This window comes from Rhinolophus hipposideros, assembly GCF_964194185.1.
Source record: "Rhinolophus hipposideros genome assembly, chromosome: 21".
Classification (NCBI taxonomy): Eukaryota; Metazoa; Chordata; class Mammalia; order Chiroptera; family Rhinolophidae; genus Rhinolophus; species Rhinolophus hipposideros.
This window is the reverse complement of record NC_138067.1, coordinates 16,911,258-16,929,036: the sequence shown is the minus strand read 5'-3', so window position 1 is coordinate 16,929,036 and position 17,779 is coordinate 16,911,258. Positions and strand designations below refer to the sequence as shown.

Here is a 17,779-nt window from a genome sequence, read left to right as displayed (position 1 = left end):
TCCTTTCTCTACGTGGCCTTGGGGCGGGAGGGATCTTGGAGGGAGGAGGGGGCTCCTGGGCAGGGAAGTAGGACACAGGCTTCCTTGGGAAGAGGAATTTTGCTGAGGTGTGGGCCAGGGCCACCCAGGCCCTCTGAGCTAGTGGAGGGAGTGTCCGGCTCTGCTGTGAGGGCCGGGGGAGAGGGCCATCTCAAGGCCAAGGCTGTGTGAGGAGGACGGAGGACTGAATGCCTGGTCAGGCCTGGTGAGTTCCATACCAGACTGTCCTCTGCAACTCAGCAGGGGAGGTCTGTGCCTACCCTGCCTCTAGACATCTGCATAGGGCCAGCAGGGGAAGGCTTCCTGGGTACCTGCCCATCATACCACCTCCCCTGCATTTCCGGAGGGGGCTGCTCAAGAACGTCCCTCCTCCTTCTTGGAGGGGCCTAGGCAGAACCTGCAGCTCAAAGGAGCATCCACTCTGCCTGCTCTAACCCAGATTCTTGCCCCGACTCCCACCTCAGCTCCCACTTCAGTTCCAGCTCCTGCGGGGCCTGCCATGGACTCAACAACCAAGAACGAAATGCAGCCCGCACTTCTCCCTGGTATGAGACCTTCCGGGTGGGTTGGGAGAGGGATGTGGCAAGAAAGATGGGAATGGTAGGGTTGGGTCCTCCTTGCCAAGTCTGGCTGGAGCTCTATCGGTCAGTGAGATGAGTGGACCACCCTGGGGGCCAAACTAAAGAGCAGGAAGGGCAACAGGTTCGGCAGCTGCTTCCTTCAGGCCCTGCCCAACTGACATGGCTGCCCAGGCTCTTCCTGCCCAGGGCCTGAGTGGCCGGAGCAGGAGAGGGCGGAGCGGCTAGCCCGGGGTGCAGCACTCAAGTGGGCCTCAGGCATTTTCTACCGGCCGGAGCAGCTGGCCAGATTGGGCCAGTATCGCAGCCGTGAGGTGCAGCGTACCTGCTCCCTGGAAGCACGCATGAAGGTGGGCATCAGGCAGGGGCAGGAGTGCTGGGGGTGGGTGGCAGGGCTGGCCAGGCCTCACTGGCTGCCTCCCTCCCACAGTCAGTGGTGCAGTCATACCTGGAGGGTGTGAAGACTGGTGTGTGGCAGCTGGCCCAGGGCCTTGAGGCCATGCAGGAAGCCCGTGAGGCCCTGGGCCAGGCCCATGGGTTGCTCCGGGGTATGGCCGAGACTGTACAGGCACTAGAGCCCCTGCGGGAGCAGGTCAGCCAGCACAAGCAACTGCAGGCCTTGTCTCAGCTGCTGCCCCGGCTGCAGGCAGGTGAGTATGCAGGGGCCCTGGGCCTCAGCCGTCCAACAGTCAGTCAACAAACACCCATCAAGGGGCTGGGGCACTAGTGGGAGATTGCGTGGAGGGACACACCAGGAACCTCCCAGAGAGTAACTCAGGCTTCAGATGGCATATGAAGCAGGGTGCAAATTAGCTCATTCTGGTGTTCCTGAGCATGGGATGTCTGAGTCAGGAAGGACACCCAGTCAAGTGGCTCTGGCCATCCTTGTTAAATTGAAATACTTCCCTAAAAGAGTGGGTGAAGAGCCATTAGAATGATCCTCAAGTTCCTCCCTGCCTTCCTTCCAGGATCCCTGACTTCCTCATGTTCCTTTAGCTCAAGGGTTTACCCCTGGCCCACAAGGCCTCTAGGACCTTCCCTGGTTCCTTTCAGATTGGCTAATGCTCTACTATACTCGTTATTAAATATTTTACACATCATCCCAGCCCTAGGACCTCCGCATCTGATCCTGTGTCCATTGCACAGGTGGGAAGGCTGAGACCCAGGGCCGTCTCCTCTTTTCCCTCCTTAGTGCCAGCTGCAGTGGCCCACACACAGTCCTTGATTGATGCCCAACGGCTCTTGGAGGCATACGTGAGCCTTCGGGAGCTTGAGCAGCTGCAAGAGGAGACATGGGTATCTCTGGGGGACCTGGAGTTGCCAATCTTCGAGGGGTTGGGCCCTCTGTCTGAGGCACTGGGCCAGGCTGTGGAGGCGGCTGTAGGGGCCGCAGGACAGCTGGCACGGGAGGACCCAGCCCTGCTGGTGGCTGCTGTGCGTGTTGCGGAGATGGAGACGGGCCGCACAACCTCCCTGGAGCAAGCCCCCCGGGACTGGCGGCAGCGCTGTCTGCGGGCACTACAGGAGGGCCTGGAGCAGATCCACTTTGGGACACATCTGCTGCCTGGGCCAGGGGCCCTAGCAGGGTGGCTGGAGGCTCTGCGGGTGGCTCTACCCGCCGAGTTGGCCACAGCTGAGGCACTAATAGCACCCTGCTGCCCACCGCACTACAAGGTGGTCCAGCTATGGGCCCACACCCTGCATAGTGGCCTGCGCCGCTGCCTACAGCAATTCCTGGAAGGGCCTGAGCTGGGAGCTGCTGATGCCTTCACCTTACTGCATTGGGCACTACATGTGTACCTGGGGTCAGTGCTCTTTGGGCAATGGGAAGCGGGTGGATTGGAAGCTGGAGGCTCAGTGTGACACTGGGCCACCTATCACCAGGCCAGAAATGATGGGGAGCCTGGAGTTGGGGCCTGAGGCTGATGTGTCTCAGCTTGAGCCCCTCCTGACCCTGGAGAATATTGAACAGCTTGAGGCAACATTTGTGTCCAAAGTCCGGGTGAGTAGTTGGGGCCTAGGTCCAGAGAAGCTCTGCTACCAGTTGTGTGCCTGTATTTGCAGAGGCACATGTCTAACTGTCTCTAGCAGGGTCAGTGCCCTGCTATAGCCTGCTGCCCCTCATCCCTTCCCCCAGGCAAATGTGGTGCAGTGGCTGCAGAAAGCACTGGATGGGGAAGTAGCTGAGTGGGGCCGGGAGCAGGAGCCTGACACAGACCCATCCGGCTTTTACCACTCACCAATGCCAGCCATCGTGCTGCAGGTGAGTGGGAAGTGGCGGGCAGGTGGGCAGCTCCCATAGGGAAAGGGGAGGAAGGCAGGCCTAGGACTCTGCTAATGGCTGCCCATTCCTGCCTGCAGATCCTGGAAGAGAACATTCGAGTAACCAGCCTGGTCAGTGAGTCACTGCAGCGGCGGGTGCATGGCATGGCACTGTCAGAACTGGGAGCATTCCTGAGAAGGTCTGCCAAGGCACTGATCCATTCCCAACACCTGGCCTTGCTCCTGGGGCAGCCCAAAGGGGCTCCGAGTGAATAAGGCCCACCAGTGGGAAAAGGCTCCTTCAAACAGGACCTTGAGTATCTTGGAGGTGGGGCTAGAGTACCCGGAACAGAGGATGTTGGGGCGCCAGAGTGACAGCAGGTACAAAAGCCACCTCTGCCCTTTGCAGCTTCAGTGATGCCCTGATTCGATTCTCCCGAGACCACCTCAGAGGGGAAGCAATGGCCCCTCATTATGTGTCCTACCTACTGGCTGCCCTCAACCACCAATCAGCACTCAGGTACCAGAAGTCTCCCACAGAACCCCACCTTCACTAACCCCTGACTGAATATCTATTAGGTATCTATCCATCCACACTGGGCCATTAGGAACTTTGGACTCACAAAGCTCTGGGGTTCCAATCCCAGTTCTACTAATTACTAGCTGTGTGACCTTGGGTGAGTTACCAAATCTCTCTGAATGTCACTTTTCTTATTTATATTATATTATATTATATTATATTATATTATATTATATTATATTATATTATATTATATTATATGGGTAAGAACTGGACGTTCTGAGAATCACATGCAATAACATGTAAAGTACCTACCACAATGCCTGGCACATAATCTCAAGCATTCATTCATTCAACACATACTTACCAGCTCCTATTCTGTGCCAGATAATGTCTGGGGTTACAGCAGTGAACAAAACAGAAAAAAAAAATCCCTTCCTCTTGGGTCTTATGTTCTTTGGGATGGGGGCAGGGAGAGCAGACAAACAAGTTGCTGATTTTCACTCCCTCCTGACTGGTATAAACTCTTTCCCCTGACGGATGAGTAAACAGAAACCGAAAGACATGACTTGCTCAAGGTCACACCACGAATTAGAGGCTGGGTTGTCTGGGCTGTGTCCCTGCCAGCTCACCGAGCCTACCACTCCATGCTTTAGTCGACACCCCAGACCTTCAGAAGCTCGGGGAACCGCCCTTCTTGCCCCCTCCCTCCGCACACTTGCGCCACTAGGTGGCACCCGAGCGGCTGGACAACGAAGGTCCGTTAGGGCCTTGGCCTTGGTCCTGAAGCCGTACTTTTGGTTGGTCCAGCTCCTCCGTGTCGGTCTTGCAGCCCGACGGGGTGGCTTTAGGAGCCTTGGCTCCGGTGGAGGCAGCGCTGGAGGAGTTGCAGAGGAGAATATGCCGCCTGGTGTTGGAGGAACTGCTGGTGGAGCTACAGGTGGTTTCAGGTGGGGTGGGTCTCTACGTGGATGGAGCGTATGTATGGAGGTCTCTACGTGGAATACGGAATCTGCATCGGCCCTTCAGTCCCGCCTCTGTCCCCATCCCCTAGCCCCTGTTCATGGCTCTGCCCTCGCGCCAATGGCTGTCGAGCCCGGAGCTGCTGGAAGATGTGTGCGAGAGGACGGCGCGCTTCTGCCGGGATTTTTGGCGTGTGCGGAATCCCGCTGTCCAGGTGCGACTTGGGGTAAGGAGAGTGAGGGGGGAGATCCAATGGGAGAGGGGTCCAGAACCCACCTGATTGCCCTCCCGCAGCTGCTGCTGGCCGAGGCTGAGCGAACCGTGGTGCTGCAGTACCTGTGTGCGCTAATGCAGGGCCGCCTGGTGTGCCGTGGTGCGGATGAGCGGAACCAGGCTGCCGAGCGCCTGCAGCACGATGCCATGCAGCTCCGGGATCTTTTCCTCGATTTGGTGAGAGCTTGTTGGGCGAACAGATGGGTGGGAATCTCAGTGGTTGGGTGGGAGCCGAGGGCCCGCACGAGACCTACCCCGACGTGTTCAGGGCCTGGAGGAAAGCCTTCAATGTGCGCCGGTGCTACTCACTCTGCGAAAGCTGCTGAACCTCCGCGATCCCACGATGCTTGGCTTGGAGGTGGCAGGCCTGCGGCAACAATTTCCTGACGTGAGGTGCGAAGACTGGCGCGAGAAGGGAGGAGGGAACTGGGAGGGACGGGGAGGGGCTGGGCGGGGCTGACGCACCTCCGTGGTGCCCCGTAGTGAGGATCACGTCTCCGCCCTCTTGGACCTGCGCGGGGACGTGTCCCGAGAGCAGCGCCTCGCTGCACTCAGCTCCCTGCAGGCGGGCCCGCAGCCATCGCCCCCCACGGGTCGCCGCGCACTCTTCAGCCTCGTGCCAGCACCTACGCCTGCTCCATCCTCCTGCCTTCCTTCGGGGCCCTGTGCCTGACTCCCGACTGCCCGCAGAATAAAGCCATGGCCCCTATACGCGTGAATTGTGTGTGCTGGGGAAGGGAGGAGGTTGAAATAAGTGTCCGTGAAGATTAGGGGGTCCACACGCAGTGACACGCCTAAGGTATCCTGGCTCCAGTCCTGGTATGCCCGCTGTACCCCACCTAGCCCAGCATCAGTGCCGGGCTTCTGCCACCGTACGCGGACTATATCCCCACGTATCCGTCCCGGGGCAGTGAGTTCGTGTCTCCCTGGCCCTAACTCCGAGGCCGGGTACCAATGAAGCCCTGAAACCAGCCTGGACCTCGTGAAGAGGGCGGGCTCAAGACAACGCCCAGCCCATGAACGAGACCTAGTGGCGGACACCGCCCCTCTGCCTTGCCTGGCCCCACCCTCTGCTGTGTTCTCGGGCGCGCGCCGCAGCGGAGATTGACGCGAATCAGCGCGCTGAGCGTGCGCGCGCCCGAGTGCGTTCGTCCCTGGCGAGAACTCCCGCGGGCAGGGAGGCCGGCGACCGGTGTTTCAGAAGAGGAAGGGCGTCGGCGAAAAGAGCAGCGAACAGGTGGGGGTGCGGCACGGAACCCTTTCATCCCCTAGAAGCCGAAAAGGCGCGCGACGCGACCACGCCTTACTTACCAGGGAATTCCCCCTCCATTGTCCTCGGGCCCCGCCCTCCATTCGGCACGCCCTTTGCCTCATCGCGCTCTGTTTATTGGCTGCAGGTGACGCCCCTCTTCGATATACCCATCCCCATTGGCTCCTCTTTCATGTTATTCTCTCCCGGAGTTTCCTATTGGCGCAGGCCACACCCTCATTTGTCACCAGACTCCGCCTTCAGTCTGGGTTCCTCCCCCAGCCATCTTTCATTCATTCTGCATCTAGTGCTGGGTGTTTGAGACAATGGGGTGAATCAGACCCGTCCCTGCCCTCAGGGAGTTCAGGAGATGGTGGGGGGACACGGACCTAGGCTATGAAAATGACAGCCTTCGGCGGTATAGACGCTGCCTAGGCACTGGGAGCCTCTAAGACGCCTGGAAGGCTTCCCGGAGGAGGTGAGGACTAAACCAAGCCCTGAACACGGTTAGGTTTGCTCCAGGAAGACATTGGGAGGGCATTTTTGGCAGAAGGACCTGAGACATGAAAGAAACAGGCGTATTCTGGTAATTATGAAGAGGTAGGTGGAAGAAAAGGAGGAAAGATGAAGGGGGCTGGTCCAGTTAGAGGCCAGGAGACTCTGGAGGAATACAGGAAAGTGTATACTTAGTTGAGGGGAGTGCAGCCTGAGGTCTGAAATCAGTCAGCTAGTCCCTAGGCAGGTAGAAGGAAATGGTGGGGGGGGATCAGACCTGGACGGGGAAACAAAGTGCAAGGAAGGAATGATTCCAATTTTGAGAAGCAGAAGGGCTCTTGAGCAACTGCTCTGGGTCAGGTACTATTCTGGTTCTGGAAACACAATGAATACTCGAAAGGAAACAGCAGACAACTAACAAATATACTGTACTGCAGATGGTGACAACTGCTACAGAGAACAATACTGTGGGGAAGGGGTGATTGTGGTGTAGAGGAGAGAGGAGGTTTACTATTTTATAGAGTGTTTGTTGTTAGGGAGGCTTTTCTAATATTTGTGCAGAAATCAGAAGAAAGTGAGAGTGACTCCTGCAATTACATGGAGGGAAAACATTTCAGACAGAGGATGTGTTCAGTTTGACATGCCTGTTATACATTCCAGTAAATATGTAGAATTGAGAACTGGCAACATTGGTCTGAAGTTTATGGAAGATGTCTGGGCTGATGATTTTAAAACCTTGAGAGTGGATGAGATCACCCAAGGAGTGAGCATAAATGGAAAAGGGGAGAGAAGTTTCTGTAGAAGTTTCCAGGTTCTGGGGCATTACAGTATTAAGAGGTCAGGAAGATAGGGATGACCAGCAAGGAAGAGCAAGAACAAACAGCCAATGAGGTAGGAGATGTGGGGAGCCAAGTGGATGAAGTGATTAACTGTGTCAAGTGCATGAAGATCATTGATGACCTTGGTCAGATCAGTTTCAATAGAGATTGGGGGTGAAAGCCTAACTGGAGTGAAATTTAAGAGAGAACGGGAAAGAGAGAAATGAACAATGAGCATAGATGACTCTTGACATGTGCTGCAGTGAGGAGCAGCTAGAGGGGGTGGTACTATTGCTGGAGGAGTGGGGGGTCAAGAGAGGGTTTTGTGTTTGTTTTTTTTAAGACAGAGAAATGACAGCATGTGTTTATGCTGATGGAAAGAATCCAGTAGAGAGGAAGAGTTGGATGATGTAGGAGATATAGGGGAGAGGAGAAATGCTGGAATTGTGTCCCTGAGCAGGCAAGGGAGTTCAGAGCCTGGAGCCTTCAGTCAGCCTCTGGAGTGAGACTAGATTGGACTGAGCCCTGGTACAGAGTCGGGTGAGTGCCCCGACCCACGAGGAAGATGCTTCTGATAGGAGACAGACCAGGGATTGGCTTGGATTTGCTGAAGTTTCCATCTGCCCCCCAAAAGCTGATTCTAAATTGGATTTGAACAGATAGCCCAGCGGAGAGAAAGCATTCCAGCTGGAGGGACTAATATAAGCAAGGGGTATGCAGGCATTCAAACTGACGCCTAATGGTCTGGAGGAGGTGGGTGGAGCCAGGTGGGAGGGAAGGGGTAGAAATGAAAAACGCCATAGGTGGAAGGCAGGTAGAAGGTAGTGAGGCTCCCCTCACCCGTCAACCCAGCAGCTGAGGCTATATTGTACCAGCTTCCAACCTGGGTGAGTGCTGAACACAGGGATTAGAATCATGAGTATGGGCTCAGGCCTTGCTATCAGGACCTCACAGGCTAAGGGGTATTCCGGGAACCACCATCTAGGTGGGTGTATAAGACTCTTCCTCCTGCTTTCTCCCAGTCCAGCTTGCTTTGGTGAGCCTGCTGGAGGGAATGGAAACTGGGGTGGGGTTGAGAGGGCAGGCACCCAGACTCCTGGGGACCCAGCAAGGGCAGTGTGGAACACAGGGCCTGCTGGTCCTTAGGCCACACCCACTCATGCTGTGCTCCACATGCCCTTCTGTGTCCCCAGAAGACGACAGTGTGGGGAGTTGGAGTGACCAGGCTGGATGTGATCCCCAGGACAGAATGGTGCTGGACTCAGGGGCCCAGGTGTATGAGCAGGCACCCCCCAGCCCACCAGCCAGTCACTCATCCTTGGGCTGTAGGCTGAAGCCCTCAGACCAAGATGGGACACCGCTGTACCCCTGGCCTCGGTCCCTGGCCTTGCCCCTGGCTCTGTCAGTCTCCTCAGCCCTGCAGCCCCGGCCTGAGCGGCAGTCCTTCTCAGAGCTGCGCTTGGGCCGCCGTGGCCACATGCGTCGCAGTGAGAGCACCTACACCGTCAATAGTACTGGTCGGCGGGGGGGCAGCACCCAGGGTCGGGCCCTACCTGGACGAGGACGGGATCCAGGTGGGGGCACCCTGCGGTCTGCAGCCTCCCTGCCTCACATAGCTAGGACTCGAAAGGAGGTAGGCCGTGGTGCCAGCAGGAGCCCCTGCCTGTTGGTGGCCCTGCGGCCAACCAACATGGACCATGAGCGGGACAAGTTCTTCCAGTCCCATTACACCTACAACCCACAGTTCCAGTACCAGGAGCCGATGCCTACAGCTGTGCTGGAGAAGTACTGTGAGGCCTCTGGACAGTTCATCCATCAGGTCAGTCAGCCTGCCCACCTTACCCTGGCCCTGACCACCCACCAGGCCTCGCCTGACCAGCCACTGCGGCCCTGTGTGCAGGCAGTTGGCATCATTGAAGCTGTCCTGGAGAAGTTTGGCACCTACGAACACTTTGAGGCTACAACCGGGGGCCAGCTACTGACCAAGTGCCAGATCTGGTCCATTGTGCGCAAATACATGCAGAAGGAGGGCTGCGTTGGGGAGGTGAGCTTGCCCTGCCTGCAAGGCCCCTCTTCTACACTCCCCAAACTAGGCTGCCCAGTGGGTGGTGCCAGGCCCAACTCCATACCTGGCCAGCTAGTGACCCCTGGCAAGCCCTTCTCCCTGCCCCAATAAGGTGGGAGCTGGGTCTGAGCAGAGATGGTAAAGGGTGGGTAGCCTGGCCAAGTGTCCAGCCTGGTGGCACTGTGGCATTAGTGGCTCCACCTGCACATTGGTCCCAGGGTTGGTAGCCATGGCTCAGGACACTGCTGCTGCCTACAGGTTGTGGTGCAGCTGAGTGAAGACCTGCTGTCCCAGGCGGTGATGATGGTGGAGAATAGCCGACCAACACTGGCCATCAACCTGACTGGAGCCCGCCAGTATTGGCTGGAGGGCATGCTGCGGCACGAGATAGGTCAGGCTGTGGGTAGGTGGGTGGGTGGGTAGGGATGAGAGGGGCCTGGGATGTGGGAGGCAGTGAGGGGCCCCAGTAACCCCACCCCTGCTCTTTCTCCCCCTTCCCTTTAAGGATGGGCCCTTTCCCTTTGTGAGCAGTCACCTCTTCGCTCTGGCTCACAGAGGAAGGCCCAAACACCCCTGCCCACTCTCTGGGCTCACCCTCGCCTCTCACTCTTCTTGGGTATCTTTTTCTCCCTCCACTTCCTCTCTGATTTCCCTTGACAGTAGGGACAAAGCTGCTGGGGCCCCAACAGGCCAGAGGAAGAACCCTGAGGGTCCCACTAGCCCAGCCAACATATAGGCCCTCCAGGGTGGAAATGGAATTGGCTGAGGACACACAGAGCTAGGTTTAGGAGGGGACAGACCAGACCGGAGAGGAGAGCACAGGACACTAATTACTACTGTCTGTCCCTCTTCATCAAGAATCCTGTTGCTCTGGGCAAAGGGTGGTTTTTGATGGGGACATCAGCGTGACAATCAAAATGATATGGGTGTGCAGAACGCGGGGCTGGGGTGGTGTGTGAGTTCCTGCTCCTCTCTGGGGGCTGGGGGGCAGTGTAAACTTGGGAGAGGTGTGTGTGTGTAAGGACTCTTGCATGTGAAACTCTGTGGGTCCTTGGGTGCAAATTCATCCCAGGCGTGTCTTCATGGGTGAGTATGCAAGGTGGGGCGGGGGCGGTGAGAGGGTTTATGTGAGAGCCTGGGTCACTGGCTAGAGGTGCAGCAGAGTGGGTCCTGGGATGCCCCGCCCAGCGCTGCCTCCGCCTTGCTCTCCCACAGGCACCCACTACCTGCGGGGTGTGAACAACGCGCGGCAGCCATGGCACAACGCCGAGGGTCGGCTGCAGTACGGGCTGCGGCCAGCGAACCCCACCGAGGAGGGCCTGGCCAGCCTGCACAGCGTGCTGTTCCGCAAGCAGCCCTTCCTGTGGCGCGCGGCACTGCTCTACTACACCATTCATCGTGCTGCGCGCATGTCCTTCCGCCAGCTTTTCCAGGACTTGGCGCGCTACGTGCAGGACGCTGACGTGCGCTGGGAGTACTGCGTGCGGGCCAAGCGCGGCCAGACTGACACCTCACTGCCAGGTGGGTGCCCGCTGGGGGAAGTGCCCTGAGCTGGGGTCGGGGACGGGGCTGGCTTCAGGTGTAGGGGCTCATGGCTCTCCCGTGCCCACAGGCTGCTTCAGCAAGGACCAGGTGTACCTAGACGGCATCGTGCGCATTCTGCGGCACCGCCAGACCATCGATTTCCCGTTGCTGACCTCTCTCGGCAAGGTGAGTGGTGGACCACGGGTCTTCATAGGTCCCAGTATTCCCTGACCCTCTGATGGACGCTCGACTGAGTCCTGGGTGCCAGGCCTCTGAGACGCAGTGACACAGCAGATGAAATGACGCTAGCAGGTGCTTGATCTAGCTTTCAGGGTGTGTGTGTGTGTGTACACTGCATCTCAAAGCAGGTATTCCAGGCCAAAGGAGCAGTCAGGAAGGAGGCCTGGGGAAAGAGGCTGGAGAACTGGCCAGGGACCAAGTCCCTGGCACTGGGTCTTTTTGCCAGGCTGAGAAAGGTGACCTTCACGCGAAGCAGTGGGGAAGCAGAGGAGCTTGCAGCAGAGGAATGGCACAGATGTTTGCGTTAGAAGGCTCCTGGGTGTCAGATGGGCGGGGTTAGAGAGAGGGGCTTAGGGAAGGCAGTGCAGGGGGGAGAGGAGAGGTCTTCCCAGTCACTCCTGTAGAACTGATGGAGAGGGAGGGAGAGCTGGAGAGCTCTTCCAAGAGCAGAATTCCTTGAACTCAGTGGCCACCCTGAGTGGGAGGGTGACAGAATCCAGGGCCCCTCCCTGGAATCTGACCTAGGGGACTGTGAGGAGGGTGGGGCTGGCATAAGGTGGCATCTAGGAGTTCACTGCTGGATGTGGGAAATCTGAGCTGCCTGAGCGCTATCCACGTGAAGGTGTTCAGAAGGCAGTTGGATACCAAGGTTTGGAAGTGAGGGGTGAAGCTAAGCAAGTGACAGGAGTAGGATTGTAGGACACAGATGATAAAGTGTTGAGAGAAAGAGTGAACCCCCAGGACTGAGCTTCAGGGTACATAACATTGGAGTGCATCAGGACGGGGAAGGGGAGAGTTCCAGGAACGATGGGCAGTGAGCCATCATTGGTAGAGAGCTGGGACTAGCTGTCTGAAAGCCAGGGCCTCTGCCTACCCCTCAGGCCCAGCTTCCTCTCTGCAGGTGTCCTATGAGGATATAGACCACCTGCGGCCCCATGGGGTACTGGACAATACCCGGGTACCCCACTTCATGCAGGACCTGGCACGCTATCGGCAGCAGCTGGAGCATATCATGGCCACCAACCGGCTGGATGAAGCAGAGCTGGGCCGCCTGCTGCCTGACTGATGCTGGTTGAGGGCTGCAGAGGGCCCCAAATCAGCCCCCAGAACATGCAGCTGGCTGCTCTGTGCTTCCGAGACCTGGGTGTTTCTTGGGGAACTGGAAGGACAGGAGCATCTCAGGAGGGAGGAGCGGCAACATTAGCGGGTTTGTGTCCCTTGCTAGCCTCCCTGGGGCCTGGGGACCAGCAGCATTTCAGGCAAACTGAGTGCCCTCCTGCCTTTGTCTGTGGAGCAGGGGGGAGGCGTAGGGGCAGCAGGGAAGGTGAGCATGGATAGGGACGGGGAGTGGTTTGGGAGTAGAAACCTGTTCTTGCATGAGATGGCTTCGGGTATCTGTCTCCTCCAGTTTCCCTTCCCCCACCTGGCCCCTTGGTGCTCCTTCAGCTTTTATGCTGTCTACCTCTCACTGGGTCCCGGTGGGTAGTCTCCCTTCTCCTGGGGTGACTGCCTGAGCCTAAGGTCCTGGCTTTCACACAGACTCAAGGGGCAGAGGCCCTGGTAGTTAGAGACCCAGCTGGGCTGGGATATGCTTTCCAGCATTTAGCCTGTCCCACTGGTCATGTGTTCCTTCCCTATTTATGTTGTACTTCCTGGGGCTGGGAGGCAGCAGCTTCTGAAGGTTTGGTGGAAAGGCAGAGGGTTCCTCTGGAAGGCACTGACTATTCCTAGCATGTCTCTCTCTCTCTCTCTCTCTCTCTCTCTCTCTCTCTCTCTCTCTCTCTCTCTCTCTCACACACACACACACACACACACACACACACACACAGGCTCCTTGTGAGTGGAGCCTGAGTGCTCATTTGGCCTGAGTGCTCACTTGCCCCCCAGCCCCTCCACTGGCCTCTGCCATCCTTATCTTTGCCCACACCCTCACAGCTGGGCTCTGGCAGAGGTTGGCATAGTCTGGCTACAACCAGAATCAAGCCTGAGGGGCAGGCCCCTAGTTTTTGTCCCAGGTCCTCAGTTCACCCTGGACCAGGAGAGGTGCGGAGATTGCGGTTGCCTCCAGTTTCACCTCAGACTCCGCCGTGTGAGATTGACCTAGTCCCACCCCCACTCTTGGCATTGGTTTTCCCATCTGTAAAACTTGGAAATGCAACTGGAAAGTCCTTACTCATGTAGTCAGTGAATATGCATAGAGCGCCTTCTGTGTGCCAGTCACCGGTCAGAACCCTCACTGAGTTCCCAGTCCTGAGAGAAGCCAGACAATTAAAACAATTACCGTGAAGTGTGTGGTCTCTGTCTACCCAAGATCCTTTCCTTTTTTTCTCTCCTCATCTTATTTCCCAATGCTGTGAGCGCTGGCGCTCCCTAAGTGGAGAGAAGTCCCTCTTCTCTTCTCTGGCTCTCTGCTCCAGGCCCAGGGGCTTCCATGGGGTAGGGCTGGTGACTACACATGCCCCCAAATGGTTCAGGAAGGTAAGAGGGCCCAGGTCAGGCCACTGTCCCCCAGGGGTGCAGCTTGAGCTATTGATGAAATAGGGCTGAGGACTAAGTGGTGAGGCATAGGGCTGCCCAGGTCACTGGGACGCAGAGCACGGTTCACACCCTAGTTCCTGGGCCAAGAGCCAGAGTCACAGAGAGCCCAGGGCGACCCTCAGGAGTTTATTCACTTGCAGTGAACACTGGGCCAGGCAGAGCCTTGGCGGCATCCCACCTTGCCAGTCAGTGCAGGATCCCAGGTCCTATCCAGCTTGGGCAGGGAGCGGCCTGTCAGCACTCCGGCCTTCAGGAATCTAGAGACAAAGGGGTAAGGTGGTCAGTCAGCTGGGGCCCACCCGCCCTCCCTCCAACCTGGCGCTGGGTTTGGGCAGCCTCACACCTTCAGACTCATTCCCTGCCTGGAAGTCTGTCTCTGGCTCTGGCTCCGGTTCAGGCTCTGGTTCTGGTTCAGGCTCTGGTTCTGGTTCAGGCTCTGGTTCTGGCTCCGGATCCATCTGTGGTTCCAACGCCGCCTCATCCCCTTCAGAGGGTTCAGGCTCTTCAGAGGCCTCAGCGTCCACCTCTGGCTCAAACTCCTCGGGCGTGACGGATTGCACTGCCTCCGAGCCCTCAGGATCTCCAGCCTCGTCACAGTGTGAAGCTCTGGGCAGCCCAGGGCATGGGGTCCCTGAGCTGGCTGCCTCGGGCGTCCAGTGGCCTGGGCATGGAGGGTCGTAGCTTCGTTCTCTGTAGCCTGGGACAGAGGTGAGACCGTCTTAAGTTCAATTTACCCGTTTGCACTTTCCCCTGCACACGCCCATCTCTGCGGAAGACTAGGACCGCGCCCCCGCCACCCCACGCGTGCTCACCAGTGCCCACATGCTGCCAGTCCCAGGTGGGGTCGGGCGTGCGCGCGGTCCGCTGGGCGCAACGCAGTAGCTCCTGGCAGGCGGCCTCGCCCTTGCTCTGCACGACCAGCAGCAGGCGGCGCACCCTGCGCTCGGCATCAGGCAGCGCGTCCAACGCCTCGTACTCGGCCCCGGTGAGCACGCCCCGCGCCAGTAGCGCGTCCAGCAGCAGTCCGGAGTCTGCCTGCAGCGTCTCTACCAGGCGTTTCCGTTCGCGGTCGATCGTCTCCGAAGGCCTCTCCTGCGCGTTGCCCATAGTCAGGGCTGCCTGGGGAAAGGGGAAGAGAGGTAGTGGGGGCCGAAGCTCCCCAGCTCTTGACCTCTCTCCCAGGGCCTGAGTAAACACTGGTGGCTGGAGTCTTAAATTCACCTCGACCCCAGCAGCAGGACAGCTCTGCAGCACCGTACTCCTCGTATTCCTGCCTCTCTGGCCTTCTGTCCGGTCTCCTCATCAGGCTTCTCCTTGGGTCCCTAAACATCAGCTGGCCCTCCTCTCCTTTCCTCCACTCTCCCAGGACCCTTATCTATCTAGGACCGCTCTCACCAACCAGGACCTCCCTCCCGAGCCCCAGTTCCCTGCAGATACTGCGATCTGTTCAGACCCAATTTATCCAAACTAACTTCTCTTTCCCAAATCTGCTTCTCCACTTTAACAGGCAAAGACCCACACCCAGATAACAGTCAAGTCGTTTCCATTCTATCTGCTGAATAATTCCTGTCATCCTCACCTCTTTCATAGTCTAGCCTTTCATCTCCAGACTAGACCCTGCAGAGCCCTGAATCTCCTCTGCACCCAGAGCACAAAGTGCTGGGAGCCTCCCCTGCTGCTCTCACCCACTGGAAGAAGTCCAGACCTTTTATCCTGACCCTGAGGTCCATCTTTCCAGGACAGGCTGTGCCCCTTCACTCCCTCCCCCCCAACTAATGCCACCACCATGTTGCAACCCCAATATGGTCGCATGGCCCTTCCTGGTTTCTTAACACCTGAGCACGATACCTAAATTCTTTTGAGTCCTAACTCTGACCAAGATCTTCTGACATCACCTGAGACTCAACTGTCTCCCTGCTGCCCTGGGAATGACTCACAGCCATCTCTTGCTTCATCTTGTACCCAGGGCCCAACTCTTAAAAGCTACCAACGAATACTTGCCGAACTTTTACTGTTTTCCTCCGTGGATCCTCCCATTTTGAAAGACTGTCTCTACCAAACAGCAGGTGTTAGGCAGAAATTAACCTGCTCTGTCCACTAAGGACAATGGCCCATCTCTTGGGTGGCCTGACCCAGGCAGCCAGGCTCCTGGCATTAAGGGGCAAGGAGGTCTGCCCCTGTACCATTCCTTCTCTCAGCCTATTTCCGCCAAGCACCCTCATGGTGCTTTGTCCACAGAGCATCCTCCCGGTCTCATCCTCCCTTTACGGTCCCTCCTCTACCTCCTTTCTGGGCTCTAGGTTTGGGAGAATGGATCCTGCCTCCCAAGTCTCCCTCACTATGACCTGGTATCATGTTATGCCTCCCTGGTCATATTGAAGTGTCAGCCCTTCCCCTAGGCTACTGCTCAGAGACTAGGAGTACCTCCTGCCCCTCCCTCTCCATTCATGTTCTATCTGTGACAAACGCTTCTCCTCCACTTCTCACTGAGTCTCTATCATCATCCCCCCACAAACCCTCATAATCACCTCATCTCCTATGACAGTCTCTCTGAGTACCTCTCACTTCCATCTCATTACCTCGACAGCACAGTGATTTTGACAATTCTCTGGGGCAGGATTTACTGTACCCATTTTACAGATGAGAAGAGGCTCAGAGAGACCAAATGGCAGAACTGTAACCTGACTTGCTCCAGTCTGAACTACAATGAGATCTCCAGCCAAGCAAAATTTCAGCCCTTACTACCTGCTCCTCACTGTCCATCAGAGAGAATTCAGACTATGCGGCCTGGCTGCTCTCCCACACCCCTGGACAGCCAGGCTTACCCCAACTTCCCTCCACCACTCAGTGCTGGAAGAACTCACCAAGCCCCCAGTACTTCTGAATCTTTGCAGATGCTGTTCCCTAAGCCTAGAATACCATTCCCCTTCCTCCATGCTGTGGACCCATCCTCCAAGACTCAAATGTCCACTTGTCCACCCCAATACCTGAGTGGGTCATAGGCAGACCGATTTCATCTCATCTTCTATTACACCACTGAACAGCATATACCCTCATCACTGCGCTGACAGTACTGCACTGTGTACACGCGGACTCTCTGCCCTCTTTGAGAAGTTGAGGCTTCCAAAGCTGCCCCCCAACCAGGGGTGCAAGAAGGGTGAGGGGATAGAACCTGTTCTTATACGGGTGCAGAGCCGATTGGTCCCTCATCCTCCCTCACTCTTCCCCGAATTAGTTTTATGTTAGCTTCCTCTTCCCATCACGCCAAGTCCTGTCCTTTGTCCTATCTTGGACACAGAAACCCCAGATGGTCTAGGCCCGCCCTCTGAGACTCACTATTCAGAAGTAAATACTGTACCAAGTTATATCGGCCGCCAGTCCTTCAAGGGTCACAGGCCAGATTCTTCTCGGGGCACCAGGCAGCTCCAAGTTCGAGGCGTGGAGGGGGGTCTCGGCACCCCTCGCCCCCTGGCTGCGCGTGCTCTTTTGCTAGGGAGCGAGGGTTGTGGAAAACTGCGAGAGCCTTTGCACAGGTGCGACCACAGGCTCCCCTTTTCTCCCCTCCACTGGGTCCCACACTTAGTCCCGCGGAGGGGCGGGGCTCACAGACCTAGTAGCGCGGCTGGTTAACGACGCAGATTCTGCCCAATCTCGGTTTCTTTTCCTCCCCCAACCGTATGGGATGGAGCTCCAGGTCCGGTGAGCTCCCGGCGGTCCGACTCACGGGTCGGGCCTCGGCGGGTCAGGAGATGACGAGGCAGAAAGGGCTGGGCGGGATGGGGTGTAGGGGTGGGAGCAGCAGCTGTGGCGGGGGCGGGGCGGCCAGGGCTGCTGGGAACCGGGAGGAGGGTGGGGAGAGCGGGCTGTTCTCCCAGCTGTAGAAGGCAGGTCGCCCGAGGCCGTGTTTCGCCTGGGCTCTTACACGTGGTTCTCTTTCTCCCCCCCATCCGGGGCGCATTGAATGAGTCAGCGAGGGGGCAACGCGACCCACGGCCCCGGCTCCACGTACCCGGCACCCACTCTGGGCCTGGCAATTCCCAGGCTCTTTACCCCTAACTTCTTGTCGACCCCTCTTTATCTGTTACAGATAAGGCTCAGAGAAGGGGACCAGCTTATCAAGGATCACGGAGCGGGTGCATTGCGGAGCTGGGTGTGAAGCCCAGAGCCTCCACTTCCCGGAGATTGCAGTGGCTACGCACCAGCCCTGAATCCAGG

At 57.4% G+C, this 17,779-nt stretch overlaps 3 protein-coding genes across 5 annotated transcripts; 2 read left to right on the top strand and 1 right to left on the bottom strand.

Moving 5' to 3' along the window:
- Nucleotides 1-61: 61 nt before the first annotated feature.
- Nucleotides 62-5,410, top strand: EXOC3L1 (exocyst complex component 3 like 1). The gene is made up of 14 exons (XM_081032862.1): nt 62-244; nt 504-584; nt 792-967; nt 1,048-1,267; nt 1,810-2,422; nt 2,502-2,619; nt 2,755-2,880; nt 2,979-3,079; nt 3,289-3,399; nt 4,210-4,339; nt 4,454-4,576; nt 4,657-4,812; nt 4,904-5,028; nt 5,119-5,410. Exons 2-14 carry the CDS (start codon nt 539-541, stop codon nt 5,306-5,308), a joined length of 2,235 nt encoding a protein of 744 aa, XP_080888988.1. The 5' UTR covers nt 62-244; nt 504-538; the 3' UTR covers nt 5,309-5,410.
- Nucleotides 5,411-5,747: 337 nt separating this feature from the next.
- Nucleotides 5,748-13,368, top strand: MATCAP1 (microtubule associated tyrosine carboxypeptidase 1). 2 transcript variants are annotated; one of them, XM_081032850.1, is made up of 7 exons: nt 5,748-5,872; nt 8,391-9,016; nt 9,098-9,241; nt 9,521-9,653; nt 10,478-10,783; nt 10,875-10,972; nt 11,928-13,368. In XM_081032850.1, exons 2-7 carry the CDS (start codon nt 8,447-8,449, stop codon nt 12,090-12,092), a joined length of 1,416 nt encoding a protein of 471 aa, XP_080888976.1. In that variant the 5' UTR covers nt 5,748-5,872; nt 8,391-8,446; the 3' UTR covers nt 12,093-13,368. The 2 variants fall into 2 exon arrangements, with proteins under 2 accessions (XP_080888976.1, XP_080888975.1); XM_081032849.1 differs by lacking the exon at nt 5,748-5,872 and having other exon boundaries at nt 5,892-9,016.
- Nucleotides 13,369-13,588: 220 nt separating this feature from the next.
- NOL3 (nucleolar protein 3) lies at nt 13,589-17,655 on the bottom strand. Of its 2 annotated transcripts, none has more exons than XM_081032859.1 (4): nt 16,923-17,597; nt 14,377-14,679; nt 13,908-14,261; nt 13,589-13,821 (listed from the first exon to the last, which is right to left on the bottom strand). In XM_081032859.1, exons 2-4 carry the CDS (start codon nt 14,669-14,671, stop codon nt 13,814-13,816), a joined length of 657 nt encoding a protein of 218 aa, XP_080888985.1. In that variant the 5' UTR covers nt 14,672-14,679; nt 16,923-17,597; the 3' UTR covers nt 13,589-13,813. The 2 variants fall into 2 exon arrangements, with proteins under 2 accessions (XP_080888985.1, XP_080888984.1); XM_081032858.1 differs by having other exon boundaries at nt 13,646-13,821; nt 14,377-14,683; nt 16,923-17,655.
- Between the last annotated feature and the right edge of the window lie 124 nt (nt 17,656-17,779).

Excerpts from the sequence above, each read along its gene's own strand:
- EXOC3L1 (XM_081032862.1), top strand. The coding sequence starts at position 539 with ATGGACTCAACAACCAAGAACGAAATGCAGCCCGCACTTCTCCCTG. Across the intron at positions 585-791 it reads GCAGCCCGCACTTCTCCCTG|GCTCTTCCTGCCCAGGGCCT; the intron begins GTATGAGACCTT and ends ATGGCTGCCCAG. Across the intron at positions 1,268-1,809 it reads GCTGCCCCGGCTGCAGGCAG|TGCCAGCTGCAGTGGCCCAC; the intron begins GTGAGTATGCAG and ends TTCCCTCCTTAG.
- MATCAP1 (XM_081032849.1), top strand. The coding sequence starts at position 8,252 with ATGGAAACTGGGGTGGGGTTGAGAGGGCAGGCACCCAGACTCCTGGGG. Across the intron at positions 9,017-9,097 it reads CTGGACAGTTCATCCATCAG|GCAGTTGGCATCATTGAAGC; the intron begins GTCAGTCAGCCT and ends CCCTGTGTGCAG. Across the intron at positions 10,973-11,927 it reads TGCTGACCTCTCTCGGCAAG|GTGTCCTATGAGGATATAGA; the intron begins GTGAGTGGTGGA and ends TCCTCTCTGCAG.
- NOL3 (XM_081032858.1), bottom strand. The coding sequence starts at position 14,671 with ATGGGCAACGCGCAGGAGAGGCCTTCGGAGACGATCGACCGCGAACGG. Across the intron at positions 14,262-14,376 it reads CTGGCAGCATGTGGGCACTG|GCTACAGAGAACGAAGCTAC; the intron begins GTGAGCACGCGT and ends CCTCTGTCCCAG.